We start from the raw sequence: 16,106 nt of genomic DNA, 5'->3' as shown, positions 1-16,106 counted from the left end.
CTGGCAATAGAGAGAGGATTACACACCAGGGCAAGCTCACTCCCAGCCCTCCCCACCCAGCTCACACGGGTCGGTGTGGAATGTCGAGAGAGTGCCGTGGGCACCAGCCGCAAAATGGCTGCCATGGGTTACGTGGCATAACACAAAATGCCTCACAAGAAACTGAGCAGGAAGAGCAAACACTCTCATGTACTGTGTGGATTGTTTAAGGGATATTCATTGAGACCTTTAGCAGGTGCCATAAGAGGTTCTAAGTATCAGGGAACTTGCCTCCAAATTAAGGAAACGATTCTTAATTCACAAATTCATATATAATATGAACCAAATATGCACACTAAATGAAAATGCCCAATAATGGTCCACGTATATGGCAGTAATACTCTTGATGCTTACTGTTTGCAAAACATTGTAAACAGAAGTATTTTAGTTAAAGTATACTATTTAGATGTGGAGTTGTTCTTTTAGAGGTTGAACGTTGCTTTTTAAAAAAATCTATATGCATTTTCAGTTCTGCTGATTCTGTAAGAATATGTATTTCCATACCACAGATTTTCATGTTGTTTTGTAAATGGATATAGATCTCCGTTTTACTACTGAAAAGACCTGTATGGGTTGAAACATGTTGAGTATTTTATTATCAGATGTGTTATTGTCATGTACTACTCGGACAGTTACAATGATAATGGGCAATATCAAACGTTAGCCTGTCATACTCAGAGTAGACCCACTGGAATGAATGGATTTAAGTCACCTAAGTTCAGTTAGTCTGCTCTAAGTATGACTAACATTGAATATCGCCTTTAGTCTCTATATTTTGCCAACTTAAAAGATGAGCTTGTGAACTAAGAATTGCTTTCTTAAATTGTATGTAGGGACTGCGGTGCTTCTGTTAAGGATATTCCCTTTTGAATCTCTGTGTACCTAAGTGCATAAATCAGTTCTCCCCCCTTAGCCCCCCAAGCCTGGATCATTTAGCAGGCCACTAGGAAGCCGAGTTGTCCCTCTCCTTTGCTGAGCAATTGTGATCAAAAGTTTTATCTGGTCTCAATTCTAGGTCCACTGCATTCTAGGTTCCAACCACACCCAAACCTTCTGCAGTGGGCCAGTTGTGGCTTTCCAGATGTTGTTGGACCACAGCTCTCATTGTCTGTAGCCATTGGCCATGCCGACTGGGGCTAATGGGAGTTGGGGAGTCCAGCAACCCCCAGAGTTGCCGCAGCTTCCCCCACCCCTGGTTTACAGCAGTCTACAGACTCTGAAGATGGAGATGGAAGCCCTAGCTGTTCAGGGTAGTGCTATGGGACACTCTGGGAGCCCCATAGCGGGCATAGGCCTGTCAATTTGGCCAGGGGTGGGAAGCAGCCATTGGTGCCAATGACAGCTTCAATTTCATTAGGGCTGTGGCACAAGGGAAAGGGAGAAGCCCCCTTTTCCCTGCACACCCCCGTTCCAATCTCGATGGCCTGCAAGCACACATGCCCCACTTGCAGAATTTCCTGAGGCATCTGGTTGGGAGCAAGATGATGGACTAGATGAGCCTTTGGCAACAGGGCTCAGGGGTCCCGATTCAGCCCTCTGCCCCGTGGCATCAGGGTCGAGACAGATGCCCCTAACATGCTGCGTTGCTAGGTGGTCACTTACCCCTTTGTTTTGGTAGCAATCTTGACATTGGTGACCTTCCACTCAACACCTGTAAGAGACACCCAACATCTAGGTCACGGAGCAGATCGGCAAAGAGATAAGCAGCCCCTACCTTTTGCGGAGCTAATGGGACCTGGCAAGTCTGGACTCCATGCTCCTAGCCCAGGCTTCCTCAACCTCAGCCCTCCAGATGTTTTTGGCCTACAACTCCCATGATCCCTAGCTAGCAGGACCAGTGGTCAGGGATGATGAGGATTGTAGTCTCAAAACATCTGGAGTGCCGAGGTTGAGGAAGCCTGTCCTAGCCCAACCCAAATCAATTCTGCTGCAGCACTTACTGGGGGCCTAGAAGATGGAAACCCTAACCCAACCCTAACCCTAAACTCAACCCTAAGCCTACTCATGGTTCAACTGGCATACAGAACAACCATGTTGAGCAGGGAATGGGACTGACTACATCTGCTGGTTCTTCCCGCACCCCTATCAGGGACTGGACAGAGGAGGAATGGTTGTGACCGCCTCCCCATCCTGACTCTTCCAAGGAAGAAGAAGAGGAAGACAGTACAGATTTACAACAGGGGTTTGAGGAAGGTCGCAGCTCAGAGGCAGATGAGGGGGGAAAGTTGGGAAATAATGGGAGAGGAGGAGGAGTAGGCAGAGACAGAGCAGCAACTGGCTGACACGTTGTCATTAGAAAGCATTCCAGACCCTCCATCTCCCAGAACCCGGCAAGCCTTAAAAGTAGGAGAGCAAAGAGCTCAAAGACAGAGGGCATGTAGCTATTGAAATAAAAAAGGACAGCAAGAAACTTTTCCTTGTCTTTATACTTTCCTGGGCAACCAGCTGGGAGCTGCTGACAGCATCCTGACAGCCCCTTGCAGATTGACTTCTGTCAGGGTTCCTGATCACAAGCAGAGTTCCTATGCACAAGCTGCTGCATGCACATTGAGCCTCTTATCACCTTGGACCCAATGCACAGAAATTGGGGGCAGAGGGGCGGGCGGGCAAGACCATCCAGCACCACCCCAGACTCCTTAGAGATTGAAGGCTGAACTGCTAATACTGTAATGCCCTGATGCAAATCTGTGGCACGACTAACGTTTGGAAGGTTGTGTACATCTGTAGGTCACAGCAGGGTGTGACACTGCAGAGATGGAGATGGAGTAGAATTAGGCAACCCAATGAACGTCCCCCCTCTGGATGCACTCCTAAAAATATGGCACCCAGAACTGGACTCCATACCCCTTGACAATTAACAGGGCTTCACCCTCCGCCCCCACTGCCTCGAAGCTATTCCCAGAGAGTGAGGGGACAGGGACGTGAGCCTCACCTTCCAAGTCTGTCACCAGGATGTTGCCATTTGTCCACTGGTACAGCCAGTGCTGGAAGGCGCAACACTTTTGCCCGACCTCGGAGAGGCTGGCTGGAGCCAGGCCGCCATTTCTTCGGCCACAGTAGCACTCGAACTGGCCGGGCAGGTCCTCCTCCATGGTGGCATAAGGAATATTGTTCGCCGGGCGGTAGATCAGGTAAAGAGGGATGATTCTGTCAAAAACATATTCCCACTTTTGGTTGCTGCACAGAGCCTTGCAACCAGGTCAAGCGCTCCCACACCTGGACAGAGCTGGCATCAGGGGGGCAGCTCTGCCAGGACACCCACTAATTCCCAGCAAAGGCGCCACTGTGACCTCCAGAGCCTCCTGGTCCTGGTGTCAGCTGCTGCTGCTGCCTAGACAACTGGCACGTGAGCAGGGACAAGAGCAAGGAGCCACAGCCTCTACTGGCATTGCCCTATGGTCCTTGGCAGCACTGCCAATTGGGTGCAGAAGGAGAGGAGGCAGCCATCATTTCTGACCGTGCTGTCTGGGGCTGATGGGAGTTGTGGTCCACTAATTTCTGGGGGGCCACAGGTCCTCGCTCCTGCTCCAGAGAGAGACCGGCTCCTTTCCGCCTACCTGCCCATTGTTCCTATCAGGGTATCAGGACTGGATTCAAAAACTCTGAGATAGCATAATTGGTAGAGCATGAGACTCTTAATCTCAGGGTCATGGGTTCGAGCCTCACATTGGCCAAAGGATTTCTGCATTGCAAGGGGTTATACTAGATGGTCTGGTGGTCGCTTCCAACTCCACAATTCTATGGTTCTATGAACCCTTTTCAGTGGGACTTGCTGGCTGGGCTGCAGAGATACAACTTACTCAGGCACCGGACCAAAGGCAGGGATGGCTTTGGCCTCGGCAGCAAAGATCTTGCAGTATTCCCGACTCGAATTCTGGATCTTGCATTCCTACGGAAAGCAAACAAACAATCCTCCATGAGACTTTTGGACTTTGCAGGCAGAACGGAGGGGTGATACACTCGTGGACATAAAATGGGTAGGCCAGATCGGCAGGCAGAGAGGATGCTTAAGCAAAGTGACCAAAGACAGGCAGTGGTCTAAGCACTTGCATCTCCTGATTCAGATGGGATGGAGAGACAGATCTGGGTGGCATCTGCACACTGGTGACAATCGTTTCTGGGTGACTCCCCATAGCAGTTGCATGTAGGTATTAAGCCACAATGTGTCAGGGACCGTGCTGAGGAGGGCTGCACTGAGGAGCAAAGGTGGGAGCCTCCCCCTGCCCCTGATCCATATCCCTAATCTTCCCAAGAGCAGGAGGACAGTATAGTTTTGGAACAGTGGTTTGCAGAGGGACATAGTTCAAATACTGGATGGGGAACAGCTAGGAAAAGAAACACTTGAAGGGAGAGGGTTAACAGATTCACAGTCTCTAGACAGCGTTCCTCTACCACTCTCCCCAAAGTCGAGAAGAGCTCAGAAAGTAGCAGAACAGAAAGCACAGAGGGGACAAGCTCAGATTACGAGACGTAGAAGTGATGTAGGTTCATAGGGATAGGAGGGGGTGGGCTCTTTAAATTGGGAGCACCGCCATTACTCGGAGAAGTGTTCTTCATTCTCTTGCTGTGATTATTAAAGTTTCTAACTGGTTTCTAACTTTTCCTTTGTTCTGATTTATCTACGGCCACAGGGAAGGAAGGCGATTCCCTGAAGCCTGACACAATGGGAACAGAATGAAAACTTCAGCGAACCCAGAAGCCATTAAGCTATGCAGATGCACCCCCAATGCTTTTTACCTGGTAACAACCCTACAGGAAAGAGTGGGATGACTGCAAACACCCAGAGCCATTCCAGGAGGATACCTTGGCCAGGATCGAACCTGGGACCTTCTGCATGCTAAGCGAGGGCTCCAACTCTGAGCCAGCCAAGGCCATTTGGCAAGCAGCAGAGCACCGAGTCTCCCTCTACCCACCTGGATGGTGATGTCATAGTTCCTCTCCACCAGCGTGTTCTCACTGCGCCCACCAAAAGCGATGAGGTTGCGGACCTTGATGATGCCTGTGTGCCCAGACTCAAACACTGGCTCGAGGCCGTAGATGGCACGGGCACGACATGCCTTGCGCAGGTAACCTTGGCCCACCTCCAGGTCCTCCATCATGATCCGGCCAAAGAGCTTGTCCCCCCAGAAGCCGGAGTCAGCCAGGCCTTTGGCAAACACCATGGGTGTCATCTCGATCTCCTCGCCAACTGCAAGAGAGGGAGAAGGTGCGGGGCTCAAAGAGTGGGGGAAGGAGACGATGCCCAACCTGACAGCACTCAGTTCTCGTGGTGGAGACAGGGGTGGGGGAAAAGGTCCATTGAATGATCTAGGTGGTGTGACTTGTTCTTCAGCAACAAGTGGAAGGGACTCTCTCCTTGGCACAACAACCAGCGCACATGTCCCTTGATGCTCGGATGCAGCTGTTGGGTGCTAATAGGAAGCCAAGGGAGAACAAGGCAAGGGACAAGGAGAGATGTTGGTCAAAAGGCCCAAGGGACCCAAAACCAGCCAGGTGAGTGGATGAGCAGGATGTCCTCCATCAAGATCATGGAACAACATGGAGAGAAGAGGGTGGGGAAGACAGAGAGCCTGGCAAGGTATGTCTGGGTATTGTGACTGTGGGATCCATGGGGATGGAGGTCTTGCTAGGACCAGGCAGGATGACTTAAGATGTGTCACTTGGAGAAATAAGGAAGCTGAGAGGCTCACCTCAAAACAGCACCCTCTCTCTGCCTTTCGCCCCAAAGAGGAGACCATCTCACTGATCTCTCCTACTCCTTTAATTTGCTAAACTTTGCATGCGACGGCGGTGACACAGCTGGAGCATGTGGGGCGGGGGGTCCTGTTACCTGGAGGGGCACAAGACTTGCCACGCCATCTGCGGCGCACAATTTACCTTCTATTTCTTCCTTGGAGATAAATCCCGATAGCACTGGGAAGAAAGATAGAAAAATATACATTTATCACAGTTATGGAGCCCCACCTACATTCACACCATAGACTGAAAGCACACATTTTTCCTAAAGGATCCTGGGAACTGTAGTTTACCCCTCACAAAGCTACCATTCCTCACACCCTTAGCAAACAACAGTTCCCAGGATTCTTTGGGGGAGACGCTGGGTGTATTAAAAGACAGCTGAGAAAAGGGAGGAGGAATCTTTCAGCCCATTTAATCCAAATTTTAATCGTGGTCCAGCTCCCTTTTCTTGCTGGAAGGTCTGCGTAAGTCTAGCTTCTCTTTGCCCTTTTTCCCCTAACATCATATCTGCCGCCATCCTCAAAAGCACATGTGTCTCTCACAGCTGCAGGTGGGCCTGCTTTGCACCCTGAGATTTTGTATGCTGAACGGCTTTCCTATATTCATGCACGATAACAATTTGTCTGCGTCTCTGCTGAGACTCCTGGCTGTGTGGCAGATTAGGATGCACTCGTTATTATTACTATTGCTTCATTTATTTATATCCCACCTTTCCCCCACAGAACCAAGACTCAAGGTGGCTCACAAAAATTAAAACAAACATGGATAAAACGCAAAAAGCAAGCAAGCAAGCAAGCAAGCAAGCAAGCAAGCAAGCAAGCAAGCAAATAAATAAATAAATAAATAAATAAATGATAAATTAACATGTGCCATTAAGGTAAGATGGAGAATATAAATGATTTTGGGGGGATACGGAAGGTGTTTGTAGAATTTGTACTGTTAAAATGGAAAGGGGTCAAACCATCACAAGAGGTGTTGAAATTTTGGGAGGCTGAATAGTTACAACAGAATGGTCTCAGGGGTGGGATGCACATTTTTACTCTAATTTATTTATTATTATTACTTCAAAATAAATAAGAAAATTTATTTTGAAAAAATCAAAATAAAAAAGAAAATTGTAAAAAAGAAAAGTATAAATGGCAGCTCTAAAAGAATAGCAACTATTAAACTATTAAATAGTAAAACGAGAGAGAGAGAGATGTGTGTGTGTGTGTGTGTGTGTGTGTGTGTGTGTATATATATATATATATATATATATATATATATCAGATAATAATGATGATGATGATGATGATGATTTATACCCTGCCCATCTGGCTGGGTTTCCCCAGTCACTCTGGGCGGCTTCCAACAGAATATTAAAATACAATGGTCTAGTAAACATTAAAAGCTTCCCTAAACAGGGCTGCCCTCAGATGTCTTCTAAAAGTCTGGTAGTTGTTTATCTCTTTGACATCTGGTGGGAGGGTTTAATGATTTAATTACTTTTTATCTATTAAGGTTTGTATGTTTTTAGCTTTCTGTGTTCTATCGAGGAACAGAATAGAATCAAAACAATGTAACAGAATCAATACAATTCTAATTATAGAATCCTATAATTAAAATGATATAAAATCAAATCTAGAAGATCTAGCAAACCAGTCTAGTAGATAAAGCTCAGCTCTGCTAAAAGCCCTTTCCTTAAAAGCAGCCAGCTCCCAAAAGCCTGCCAGAACAAAACAGTCTTCACCTACTTGGTGGAAGGACAACAAGGAGGGAGCCTGTCTAGTCTCCCTAGAAGGGAGTTCCAAAGTTTGGGAGCAGCCACCAAGAAGGCCCTCTCCTGTGTTCCCACCAGGCGTGGACTAAGACCAAGGCATCCCCTGAAGATCTCAGAGCTTGGGCCGGTTTGTATGAGAAAATGCGGCTGTACAGATAGCCTAAGCTGTTAAGGCTTTATAGGTCCTAAGGTAAAGGGACTCCTGACCATTAGGTCCAGTCACGGACGACTCTGGGGTTGCAGCGCTCATCTTGCTTTACTGGCTGAGGGAGCCGGCGTACAGCTTCTGGGTCATGTGGCCAGCATGACAGCCGCTTTCTGGCGAACCAGAGCAGCGCATGGAAACGCTGTTTACCTTCCCGCCGGAGTGGTACCTATTTATCTACTTGCACTTTGACGTGCTTTTGAACTGCTAGGTTGGCAGGAGCAGGGGATTTGAACTGCCGACCTTCCGATCAGCAAGTCCTAGGCTCTGTGGTTTAACCCACAGTGCCACCCGCGTCCCCATCGTCCCTTTTTGCACATGCATGCGCATGCACTTAACATGCACCCCACACTGTGCATTGTACTGTGCATGCACACCAAGCTCCCCACGAGAAGTCTTTGTGCTTCCAAACAGGTGCATCAGCAAAAAGCGGCTCAGCAGAGCAACGCCATGATGTGCAGTGGGATGAAGCCAAGCGCCTGCAGAGCTCAAGCACCCTGTCCACAGCCCCGGGTGTTCTCCTCTGCTGCGCACATCTTGCAAGGTGAGCACCGCCTCCGAGGAGCAGCCAGGCCTGGCAGCAAGGGACAGACTCACCTTCAGCGCTCAGGAGGAAATCTGTGGAGTCGGTGCCGTACTCGTTCTGGATGGTGCACTGGTAAACTCCGCAGTCCTTGAGGGAGACCTGCACGATGGCCAGGGCCGCTTGCCCTTCGTCTCCAGAGCTGGAAGAGAGCCCACCGAGAGATGAGAGCAGGGCACGCTGCAAGGAAAATGGGTGCATGTGGCCTTCAAGTGGTCACGAGACAGAAAGAGGGAAGGGGGACTGCTGCACATCTTGGCAAGATCCTTGTCAGGCTTCGGGGAATAGGCTTCCTTGGCGCCCGCCCCGTGGCAGTCGATAAAAAGATCAAAGAAAGGCACTTCTTACCAGTTAGAAACTTTAATAATCACAGAGAGAACACATCTCCTAGAAAAGGCGGTGCTCCCAATTAAGGATTACACCCCAATATATATATTGAGGAGGGACCCCAGCCAACAGGGCTGGTCCTCCTATTAGCCGGAATGAGGCAGCCATCTCAGGGAGCAGGTGAAAGTGGGCATGGGGCAGGGGCAAGGACTGGAGAGGACTGAGCTGTTGCCCTGAGGCAAGGTGGAAGATGCTCTCCATCATCAGTGTGGAAGTCAGATTCAATAAACAGTAAAAGGTAAAGGTAAAGGGACCCCTGACCATTAGGTCCAGTTGCGGATGACTCTGGGGTTGCGGTGCTCATCTTGCTTTACTGGCCAAGGGAGCCGGTGTACAGCTTCCGGGTCATGTGGCTAGCATGACTAAGCCGCTTCTAGCGAACCACAGCAGCGCACGGAAACACCGTTTACCTTCCCGCCAGAGCAGTACCTATTTATCTACTTGCACTTTGACGTGTTTTCGAACTGCTAGGTTGGCAGGAGCAGGGACCGAGCAACGGGAGCTCACCCCTTTGCAGGGATTCGAACTGCCAACCTTCTGATCAGCAAGCCCTAGGCTCTGTGGTTTAACCCACAGCGCCACCCACATCAATTTCAGTTTCTCTCAGCTTTTCATTTTTTCCAAATTTTAAGTTTAATTCTCAGCATTAGTTTGCATTTTTTTAAAAAAGCCCTCAAGAATACATCAGCATTGTGCTGCAAATTTCTCAAAAAGACTGATACTGATGAATTGGAAAAATAAAAATGCAGCTCCCTTCTACGAATGGTTTGAAGACTTGTACAAACTCACAACATATGAACAACTTGCATATAAACGCAGACTTGATATGGGCAAATCCAGTGATATTTGGAATCCATTCTTACATATACTGTAATAGGTTAAGATCTGATGAAGTACAAGAACAACTTTGTAAAGTATACAGTCCTGCCTTGGGAGTCGAATGTTTTGGCTCCCGAACGCCGCAAACTCAAAAGTGAGTGTTCTGGTTTGTGAACATTCTTTGGAACCCGAACGTCAGACCTGGCTTCTGATTGGTTGGAGGAGCTTCCTGTAACCAATCGGAAGCTGCACCTTGGTTTCCAAACGTTTTGGAAGTCGGACAGACTTCTGGAACAGATTCCGTTTGACTTCCGAGGTACGACTGTACAGTTTTGGGTTTCCCCCCCTCCCTCCTTTATTTTCCCTTCTGCACGGCTGCTGCTTCTCTTTTTCTTTCTCTCTCTCTCTCTATTTATGTCTCATAATGTTTAGTGCACATATAATTATGTACTTTTTCAAATTTCAATAAAGATGTCTCGAAAAAATATATTTTCACGTTTATATGTAATTTTGGCACCTATATTTGTGCACAGCCATTTTCTCTAAGAAAATGCATTTCTCTGTGTTATTTTCATTCACCTATGCGTTCTTACGCCCAATTCACCCTTGTACGTGCATTTCGGTGCACATTACTTAGCTTAAATTTGGGTTGCATTGCAAAATTCAGTGACCTGCAAATCTTGAAAGACAGCTGTGTTGTGGCACGTGTGGCACTTCAGAAAAGTGTGGATTTGGCAGGCCCGCCTTTAAATGCAAACTGAATTGAATTTCTCCGCCACCCGAATCAGCACCCCTCACCTCCTTTTGGCATCTGTCACAGGAACCTCATCCTTATACCAGGTCAGCTTTGAGTCACCCAAAATGTTGAAGAACTGACACCAGAGCTTCAGATTTCCAGAGGCATCTGAGAACTGCTCAGCTCGGATTTTGCGAATCACCTGGGGAGCTGAAAAGAGACAGTGGCTGATTTATCAGTTAGAGAAAAAGAAGAAGATATTTATTACTTATAACCCACCCATCTAACTGGGTTTCCCCAGCCACTCTGGGCGGCTTCCAACAGGAGATGAAAAATACATTAAAAATACATTTCCAGATGACTGGAAACTATGCAGAAAATTCCAAAGAGAAATTTAAGGAATTGCAGAAAGAGGGGGAAGGAAGTTGAGTTTTGAAATGTTAAAATGATTGTAAAAGTATTGAAACGTATAAAACTGGAAATCATGAATGAATGAATGAATGAATGAATGAATGAATGAAAATGTGCATCCTGGCAGTTGCAGCGGTTGGAGATGGGCCTGCCCCGCGATGCGTTCCACCATCAGTCCTAAACTGGGAGGGGAGATTATTGTTTGCTGTTCTACACCAGGCAGTAAAAAAGCAGCATAAATTTGGAAGGGTATCTGCTTTTCAAGGCCTGTATTGTTTCGGAAAGTGAAAAATGGCACAAGGCCACATTTCTCCTTCCCTCATCCTCACTCTTTCTACCAATAGTGCCTCTGCCAGGGACCTTCTCCTGCACCTCAGGGGGCTCCAATGCCCGCCCCCTCCTGGCTACGACCGTGGAAGCCTGAGGGGGCGGGGAGAAAGCGTTGGTTTTTCTAACTGAAAGCATTGTTGGGGGGCCCTTGGGCAAGACCTCTTCCAACTCTCAGCGAGTCTCTCTCCTCCCTGCCATTCTCACCAGCTCCAGCTGCCGTCCGCCATCTTTGCCACCCCCTGCTTCCATCCCTCGCCAGGCAGCCAAGGAACAAGCTGCCAGGGGCAGCAACTGCTCTTCGTGCTCCTCGCCACCAGCTCCCTTGTGTGAGCCGGAGCAAAGGGTGGATGAAGAAGCAGGTTGCCGTGGCGAAGAGGAGAGGCAGGACCAGAGAGAGCTCTTCCCAGGGACCCCCCTGCTGGGGAGAGGTGGTACAGGCCTCCAGCGTGTGCCCAACCATCCTTGATCCTTGGTGCCAGCCCTTCCTCTTGGCCAGAGGGGTGTGGTGGTTCACCTCTCCACTAAGCCATGAAACTCACCGAGTGACCAGTGGCCACCTGTCTTTTTTTTTATTAAGTTTTTATTAAACATTTCAACATAACAGTTTGTCAAAAAACATATCATACTCATCCCCCCCCCCCCATAAATTTCCCTCCTTCCTCCCTAAGAAAACCCCACCCTGCCGGACTTCCCTCAGCTCCTCTCTCTGGTTTTTAAGCACAAGTTATTCTCTGCATGTTATACAACTGTAATAATCCTTAATTAATCTGTCTATGTGTTACCAATAATAAATTTGTGTTTGTTTATTCAAAACCTGCCAAGGAGATCAGTTCATTTTGTTGTTTCTTTAAACCAGTGGCCATCAGTCTAAAGTTCCTCACAAGGCGAGGACTCAGGCAAGAAGGTGGTCCCTGCAGGAAAGGGCGAAGGTTCTCTCAGGGTGGGAGACTGGGAGAAGAGGTAGGCTCCCACGTGGGTCTACTTTTCTGCGTGTGGATAAATATGACATATATTATATAAATGTGATAAAAGGACCCCTATAGTTATTGTTCAGCCCGGACACTGAGATCCAGCGCCGAGGGCCTTCTGGCGCTTCCCTCACTGCGAGAGGTGAGGTTACAGGGAACCAGGCAGAGGGCCTTCTCAGTAGTGGCACCCGCCCTGTGGAACGCCCTCCCGTCAGATGTCAAAGAGAAAAACAACTACCTGACATTTAGAAGACATCTGAAAGCACCCCTGTTTAGGGAAGTTTTTAATGTTTGATGTTTTATCATGGTTTTAATATTCTGTTGGGAGTCTCCCAGAGTGGCTGGGTATAAATTTACTACTACTACTATTATTATTATTATTATTATTATTATTATTATTATTATTATTACTACTACTACTACTATTTCCTTCCTTCCTTCCTTCCTTTCCTTCCTTCCTTCCTTCCTTCCACTCTCACTCTCACTCTCACTCTCACTCTCACTCTCACTCTCACTCTCACTCTCACTCTCACTCTCACTCTCTTTCTTTCTTTCCCCTCTTCTTGGTTTCTTATTATTTTTGTTATTTAGATTAGTTTGATTTCTATTTTATGTCAAAAACATTCCATAAAAGTACTTATTAAAAATAAGAAACTACCTCACAGGGCTGTTATGAGGATGAAATGGGGGGGGGGTTCGTTTACACCTCCTTGAGCTCCTTGGAGGAAAAGTGGCAAATAAACCTCAAAACGAATTAATTACTAGCTCAAGGGGGGTGGGATTTCATCTGGGAACTCTTCTTCCCCTAGATGTGACTTTCCCTCTCAACCTGCAAGAAGAAACTTTTCTCAGGATGGGGCTAGATGCCCTCCCAGGAAGGCTGAAAAGCAACACCCCTCCTGACCTTTAAATGGGTCGTTTGCTTTCCGGGATTCGCCCACTTGTACTTCGGCCGTTGTCTCTTCCAACTTCTCTGGAGCTCGCGGGGAGCTGCCTTCCACATTCTTGTTTTCTTCTGCTATTTCTTCATAGATCTTGGGCACTTCTAAGGTTGCCATCTTCCTGGCTGTGGTAGGGGAGCGCTTCTCCAGGGGAGGAGAAGCCGGGGCGGGGCTTTGCAAAAGTGCTGCATTCTTGCGGCCCTGCTGTGGGGACACGGTGGGGCTGCCCCTTTTTGACCGTGGCTGCCCATCTGGGGCCACCCCTTCCATCTCATCGGCCTGTTTGGCTTTGGTGAGGTATATTTTGCGACGTGCCCCGGAGGCCAGTTCCTGAGGCGTGGCGCTCGGCAGTGCCGACGGTGCCTCGCCGGAAACCTCCAGAGACGCATCTGGGGGCCCTGCCGGCTCGCTGGAGACGCTGCCCACCACAATCGAGGGCACGCAGGGCAATGGGGCGGCCTCCGGTTCAGCCACCAAGCTCTCTTTGCAAGCAAGCAGCTCTTGGTTGATCATCCCTGTGATCCTCCGGGAAGTCTTGGGAGTCAACTGCAGATTCTCTGCGCTTTGGAAGAGCTGGTTGGTTTCTACCCGCTCGAAGATCTTCCTCGATGTCCTGGGAGTCAAGCCAGCTATGCCCACATCCGGCATGTGCTTGGGAATAGCAGTCGGTGGGGTCCTTTCTTCCGCAGCCTTGACATCTTGCTTCTTGTTGCCCTTGCTTTTGTCGGCCTCCGTGGTCATCTTTAAGAGCAGAAGCAAGTAATTTTTCAGGGAAGACACTAGGTTTGTGTTCTGTGCCTTATCTGCAGTTTGATCCTCCTCCATCGCGGTCTCTGTTTGGCCTGAGTCCTGTATTGCGGGTGCCTCAGAGACTGTTCTCTCCCTTTCCTTAGTTCTGATGTCCATCTGCCTGCCCAGGCCAAACGAGTCCTTCTCATTTTCCTCACTCCTCAGTGGAGTTGGGGGCTCTTCCTGGGCACGGACTTCCGTGTTGCCAACCTGCCGTTGCTCTGATTCTGAAGCTGCCACCTTTGATGGCTGCCAGGTTTCTATTTCTCTCTTCACATCCCTCAGCAAATGGGCCACGGACTGCTGCTTCTCAGCTGAACCTTCTTCATCTGGAGAAAGTGGAGCAGATTCTTGGAATGCCAGAGGCATTGCTGCTGTAGGAACCGGATGAGGTTCCTCTGAAATACTTTGATGGGAAACCCGGGCTTCTACAGCAACTTCTGGGACCAATAATGGCCTTGCTGTCACTGTGGGAGGCCTCTCGCCCTCAAGCCCTAAATCCCTGTTTAGCCTAGACCTCTTGTCTCCCTGGACCTCAAAGGCTTCTTCTTGCTTTTCTTTGCTCACCGTGTCAATCTGAGGGGCATATCGCTCCAAGATGACTGTAGGTCTAGACTCAAGACTGGATTCCTCAACCAATGACCCAGGACCAGCCAGATCCTTACTCTCATGACTCGGAGCTGGTTTGGCTTGGGTTCTGTCACTTCCAAAATGCGGGGAACGCCTTTTCACATCTTCTCTCAACACCTGCTGTTCCTTCCCAATGGGCTGTGTGGTGCCAAGGGAGAGAACTGGGGGATTCTGGGAAGTCACTGAGAAGTGCTGGCTGCCATCCTGGCTTAGCACCATCATGCTTGGCTCTTGGGCCTCTTGTTTAGGATCATCTTGCTCCTCAGGCTGTTTGGTCTCTGGCTCTCTTGGGGCACCTTCCCTTATTGCAAAATGGCGGGCATCGTGGCTTGTTTCTTCTCCAAGACCCACATCTGGAGTTTGCAGGTTGCGGGCAGTGGGCAAGGCTGGCTTTAAGGTTTGCGGAGCCTAGGAAGAAAGAGCACAGAGTTTATTAGTAGCAATGGGCACATTCCCCCCTAATCTCAACTCAATACTAGCTTGGTATATTTGATTATTTTCAGAGAACACTTTGAAGGGAAAGCTCATCTTTTCCCTGGGAGTTCTTGCACAGCTTGGAAGGTTGGCACTCTTTTTAGCTCTGCTTTATTAAAAAAAACAAAACACTTCTGTTTTTCAACTGTGACTCAAAATTCCATCCAAACCCTTGACGCTAATCACAGCTCAGGCAAAGCTTGTGTTCGGAAAAAAAGCTCATTACTTGATGCATTAATTTGTGTTCCAAACCCAAAACAGCAAAAGGTCAAGGATTTCCTCTTTCTTGCAAAGTGTTTCACAGAGTTCTTCCCTACAGAGAAGAGAGCACTTAGAGGATGAACAGGATTTCATGATGGCTTAGGCCTCTTTGAGAATTCAGTGCTAACTAGAACCATGACCTGGGTAAGATGAAACTTGCTATGTTTCTTTTTCAACTAGTTTTGGTTTTGTTGAGAAACAATTCAATTGGCTGCACATTTCCAGTTCCCTTACTAAAACCACTTAAAAACAAACAAGCAGCACCACAGCAACCTATGCAGAAGGGATTTTATGCTCTGTAGCTCTGCCCAATCACCCTCACATTATCAAAAAAATTCCAAACCAGGAAATGAACTTTGAAAAGATAATTAGTCTCCTTGTGTGAGCTTAAAGCAGGCGCAGCCTGGGTGTTGCTGGACTACAATTCCCATCATCTTTGACCACTGACCGCGCTTTCTGGCGCTGATGGGAGCTGGAGCCCAGCAACATTGAGACGCTGCCACATTGGCTACCTTGGCTTAGAGAGAAAACATCATTGTAGTCCAGGGGCCATATTAACACCTTCAAGCAGCTGCTAGGGTACCAGGATGTCAGGACCTAGGTGGGCTCGTCCACCCCATCCCCCCATCTGGTCCAGCATTCTGAGCAGCACTGGGTGAATGGGTCACATGTAAAATTTCCCACAATGCTGCAGATGTAGCATCACTCCAAGATACTGTTGGGAATCAAAATGGTGGCTACACCCACCCAGCTTGTAGCTGTAGCAGGAAACCCCCCCCCCATCATTCAGTTTGTACAAACTTCACACACACTCACACTCACACACTACACTTCTGTTATAAATTCATAGAAAGTCAACCATACATCGGATTTGCACTGTTCCACTTTTATTTTACTCCATGAAGGAAGGACTACAAAATGGGGAAGGTTTGATACAGGCCAGCCCAGCACATCCACAGGAGCCCTGCCCAGTTGCTATGCCAACCCTGATGGTCCTAGACAGAAGGCAATCAAGATCACAAAGAATTTGCATAT

The 16,106-nt window shown here is 48.3% G+C and overlaps 1 protein-coding gene across 2 annotated transcripts in view; it reads right to left on the bottom strand.

Annotated features, from left to right (window-relative positions):
- The window catches only part of ALPK3 (alpha kinase 3), a 79,274-nt gene that overhangs the window by 7,277 nt on the left and 55,891 nt on the right, over positions 1-16,106 (bottom strand). For both annotated transcript variants that reach the window (XM_081838668.1, XM_081838669.1), the window contains 8 exons: positions 12,881-14,744; positions 10,330-10,477; positions 8,340-8,467; positions 5,917-5,952; positions 4,953-5,227; positions 3,840-3,928; positions 2,972-3,186; positions 1,642-1,690 (listed from right to left, as the gene is read on the bottom strand). In XM_081838668.1, the coding sequence (XP_081694794.1) occupies positions 1,642-1,690; positions 2,972-3,186; positions 3,840-3,928; positions 4,953-5,227; positions 5,917-5,952; positions 8,340-8,467; positions 10,330-10,477; positions 12,881-14,744 (2,804 nt within the window). The remainder of the gene's footprint in view (positions 1-1,641; positions 1,691-2,971; positions 3,187-3,839; positions 3,929-4,952; positions 5,228-5,916; positions 5,953-8,339; positions 8,468-10,329; positions 10,478-12,880; positions 14,745-16,106) is intronic.

This window comes from Podarcis erhardii, assembly GCF_964252035.2.
Source record: "Podarcis erhardii genome assembly, chromosome: 14".
In the NCBI taxonomy this organism is placed as follows: Eukaryota; Metazoa; Chordata; class Lepidosauria; order Squamata; family Lacertidae; genus Podarcis; species Podarcis erhardii.
Note: the sequence above shows the minus strand (reverse complement) of the source record. Positions and strands in the feature narration are given on the sequence as shown.